General features: G+C 63.4%; 1 protein-coding gene across 1 annotated transcript; it reads left to right on the top strand.

Annotated features, from left to right (window-relative positions):
* Positions 1-269: 269 nt before the first annotated feature.
* Positions 270-3,711, top strand: KLHL30 (kelch like family member 30). Its single transcript, XM_009644458.2, has 8 exons — positions 270-1,045; positions 1,135-1,303; positions 1,503-1,589; positions 1,811-1,966; positions 2,061-2,249; positions 2,815-2,960; positions 3,142-3,168; positions 3,438-3,711. The coding sequence occupies exons 1-8, from the start codon at positions 272-274 to the stop codon at positions 3,660-3,662; spliced, it is 1,773 nt and encodes a 590-aa protein (XP_009642753.1). The 5' UTR covers positions 270-271; the 3' UTR covers positions 3,663-3,711.
* Positions 3,712-3,735: the final 24 nt, after the last annotated feature.

Raw genomic sequence — 3,735 nt, 5'->3', positions numbered from 1 at the left:
TAAAAAGCAGGGGCAGCCCCGGCGGGGCAGCTCGGAACGTGAGGAGGAGAAATCACGGCCACCCATGGAGGTGGGAATGGGGGGCTCCAGGGAGCACTTCTCCTGGCCCTGCTGGTGCCTGTAAATCAGGTGCTGGGAAGGTGCGATTGTGCCGGGGGAGGTGGGAGGAGAGAGGGGGAGTTGTCATCGCCTTTTCCTGGCAGGGTCGCCCTCGCCACGCTCTGCTCGGGCTCTGTCCCGCTGGCAAGACCCCGTGGCCATCCCTGGCACCATGGTGAGGAACGTGGACGACTTTGACTTCTGCCTGCCTTCACACGCCCAGGGCGTGCTGGAGGGGCTGCAGCGGCTGCGTGCCAACCCCAAACTGGCGGATGTGACGCTGGTGGCGGGCGGACGGGAGTTCCCCTGCCACCGTGGCGTCCTGGCCCTCTGCAGCCACTACTTCCATGCCATGTTCTCTGGCGACTTCGCTGAGAGCATCGCGGCAAGGGTGGAGCTGAAGGAGGTGGACCCCAGTGCGCTAGAGATGCTGCTTGACTTCGCCTACACAGGGAAGGTCACCATCAACCAGGGCAACGTGGAGGGGCTGATGCGGACCTCCAGCCAGCTCCACTTCCCCACTATCCAGAAGGTCTGCAGCCGCTACCTCCGGCAGCAGATGGACGCCACCAACTGCCTAGGTATCTGTGAGTTCGGCGAGAGCCACGGCTGCCCTGAGGTCTCCTCCAAGGCCTGGTCTTTCTTGCAGGAGAACTTTGAAGCCGTCTCTCAGCAGGAGGAGTTCCTCCAGCTCTCCAAGGAGAGGTTGGCTGTCTACCTCTCCAACGACCAGCTGCAGGTGCAGGAGGAGCAGAGCCTGGCCGAGGCCGTGCTGCGCTGGGTACGCCACGACCCAGGGCCCCGAGCCCAGTTCCTGCCCGAGCTGCTGGAGCTGGCCCACCTCGTCTCGCTGCCTGACCAGTACCTGCAGAACTTGCTTGCCACCGAGCCCCTTGTCCGTGACTCAGATGCCAGCAAGGCCCTCGTTGCCCGATCCTGCGCCACGGTGGGTACCCTCTGCCCCACATCCCACCCTCTGAGCTCAGTGGGGGCTCAGCTCAGAGCCTGACAGTCCCACCCTGGCCTCTTCCTCAGGGGCAAAGCAACGCCAGTGCTCAGAAGAACCCGCCAACCCCACCACAGAAGCTGGAGGAGGTGCTGGTGGTGGTCGGTGGTCGTGTGCTGGAGGAGAGCGAGGATGAAGATGGGGGACTGGAGATGCCAGCCGCCCCCAGGAACTTCGCCTTCTATAACCCCAAAAGCAGTGAGTGCCCACGGCAGGGTTGGTGCAAGTGCCCCCCCCCCGCATGTTAATTAACCCCCTGCCTACCCCAAAGCCACCTCTTGCCGAATGATCTAGTTTCAGGAGGGGCATGGGAGGGGAGGGAGGAGTGAAATGGGGCTGGCTTAAAAGCGTCACCACTGGCTAGGGGGGGTCACTGCTTGGCTCTGCTGGGTTTCAGGGCGATGGATGGCTCTGCCCGACTTCCCCGATTACAACAAATGGGGATTTTCCCTGGTGGCTCTGAACAACGACGTGTACGTCACAGGTAGGTGCCAGGGCTGCCAGTGGGGGGTGGGGGTCCCCAAGGAATGGGGATGGGGGGCAAAAATGTGGGCATGGGGTATTGGCGTGGGGCTGAGGGCTCCCCTCCCCTCTGAGCAAAGCCCTCTCCTTGCTCCCCTCCTGGGCGCATCCGGCGCGGGTGGGGGATGCCCAGGGATGGCTGTGCTCCGAGCAGGTGGCCCCGCCTGACCCATCCCTCCCCAGGTGGCTCCCGGGGGTCTCAGAACGACACGTGGTCAACAACCCAGGCCTGGCGCTTCTGCCCCAGGGATGGTGCCTGGAAGCCCATCGCTTCCATGCTGAGAGCCCGGACAAACCACACCAGCGCCGTCCTCAATGGTGAGATCTACGTCATTGGGGGTAAGGCCGCGAGGACCCTGTGTGTGCTGTTGGGGTCGGGGCCTGTGGGTGCCCCAGTGCTGAGGGCTGGCTGCAGCATCCTGCCACCCTGCAGGGACAACGGTGGACGTGGTGGAGGTGGAGCGCTATGACCCCTACAACAAGAGCTGGTGTGCCATCAGCCCAGCCCTCAAGTACGTGAGCAATTTTGCGGCCGCCAGCTGCTTGGGCAAGCTCTACCTGGTGGGCTCCTGCGCCGTCAAGTACAACGCGCTCACGCTGCAGTGCTACAACCCTGTCCAAGGTGAGAGCTGACCCTGCTGCTGCACCCCACCAATGCCTTCCCAGGGAGCAGGACTGAGGGGACCCCCAGGCAGGGGACATCCTTTGCCACCAGGCACGATCCCACGGGATGCAACCAGGTGCTAACGGGGCCCTCTGGCAGCCGCAGCATGGGCCAGGGGCCAGCCAGGAGCACAGCCGCCGGCAGCATGGACCTGAGCCGCAGACCTCCAGGCCTGAGCCTCAGTGGAGCAGGGTCCCTAGGGCAGAGGGATGGGGGAGGCTGCCCGCCTTAGGGAGAAGCTAAACCCCTGTGATGACACCACTGCCTCAGGCAGCCTCTGCGCAGCCTGTGGTGGTCTCCCCCACCTCACACCACCACTGCAAGTGATGGCCCCATGCTTATTTTTTATGCAAGAGCCTCATCTGGGATGGAGACTGTGGGTGCTGCCCTGCCTGGGCACTCTGTCCCCTCCCTTTCAAACTCCCCCTTAAATAGCTGCGGGCTTGGTGATGCTTTTTTCGGTCACTGGCAGCTGCATCAAGAGCCAAGGGTGGGACACATGGCTGACGGCTGCTCCTTGCAGATTTGTGGAGTGTGATCACATCCCCCTTCATCCCCAAGTACCTCTCGGCCCCGCGCTGCGCCACCCTGCGTGGGCTCATCTACCTCATCGGGGACAACACCAAGAAGGTCCATGTGTACAACCCGGAGGCTAACATCTGGCAGAAGGTAGCAGGATTGGAGGGGATCGACCTCTGGGTGGGGCAGCTGTTCCCTCCCAGCCACCCCCTCTCCCTCCTGCCCGCTCATCCCTTGGCTCTGTTAACCCTTGCGGAGCTGAAGATGCCCCAGTCCTTCCTTCCCTGCCCCCCTGTCTCACCCGCACTAGGAGCACAGCTTTCACACTGAGGTACTGATTTTAAGCAGTGTTCACGCTGCAGAAGCCCACAGGAGCCCCCCCCCTTTCCAGGTCTCCCCCTTTTCCAGCACCACCCTGCTGCAGGCTGTGCAGCTCTCCTGCCTGCAAAATCCTGCCTGTCCCCTCTGCCTTCCAGCGCCCTGCTCTGCACAGCATCCCCAACCATGCTCCCCTATGAGCACAACACGGGGATGCTGCTAAAAGCCAGCCATGGCCCCAGGGGCCCCCAAACTTTGCAGAGAGGATGGGGCGGGGGGGGGGGGGGAGGCGCCGGGGTTTTTTTGGAGAGGGGGGGGATGGTGCCACTGGGTGACCGGCTCTTCGTCACCGGTGGCCACTGGAAGGGCATGGATGGAGACTACCGGGTGGAGATGGAGGTGTATGACTGTGCCAAGGACCTCTGGACAAGGGAGGGCTCCCTGCCCTGCCTCTGGCTCTTCCACAGCTCCTCCTCCATATTCATGGACACCTCCAAGTGGACGGAGGCTTTCCAGGGTGCCCACGGGTGGTAGGAGACCCTGCGGCGTTGCCTGTCACCCTGCACTGCTGCTCTCCCCCTCTCGCCCCTCTCCCTGCTGCCGGTTC

This window comes from Egretta garzetta, unplaced genomic scaffold (assembly GCF_000687185.1).
Source record: "Egretta garzetta isolate BGI_Z169 unplaced genomic scaffold, ASM68718v1 scaffold448, whole genome shotgun sequence".
Lineage (NCBI taxonomy): Eukaryota > Metazoa > Chordata > Aves > Pelecaniformes > Ardeidae > Egretta > Egretta garzetta.
Note: the sequence above shows the minus strand (reverse complement) of the source record. Positions and strands in the feature narration are given on the sequence as shown.

Bases quoted from the DNA above. Each gene is read 5' to 3' on its own strand.
- KLHL30 (XM_009644458.2), top strand. From the start codon at position 272: ATGGTGAGGAACGTGGACGACTTTGACTTCTGCCTGCCTTCACACGCC. The intron at 1,046-1,134 runs GTGGGTACCCTC...CCTCTTCCTCAG, and splicing joins TTGCCCGATCCTGCGCCACG to GGGCAAAGCAACGCCAGTGC. The intron at 3,169-3,437 runs GCAGAAGCCCAC...GTTTTTTTGGAG, and splicing joins TTTTAAGCAGTGTTCACGCT to AGGGGGGGGATGGTGCCACT.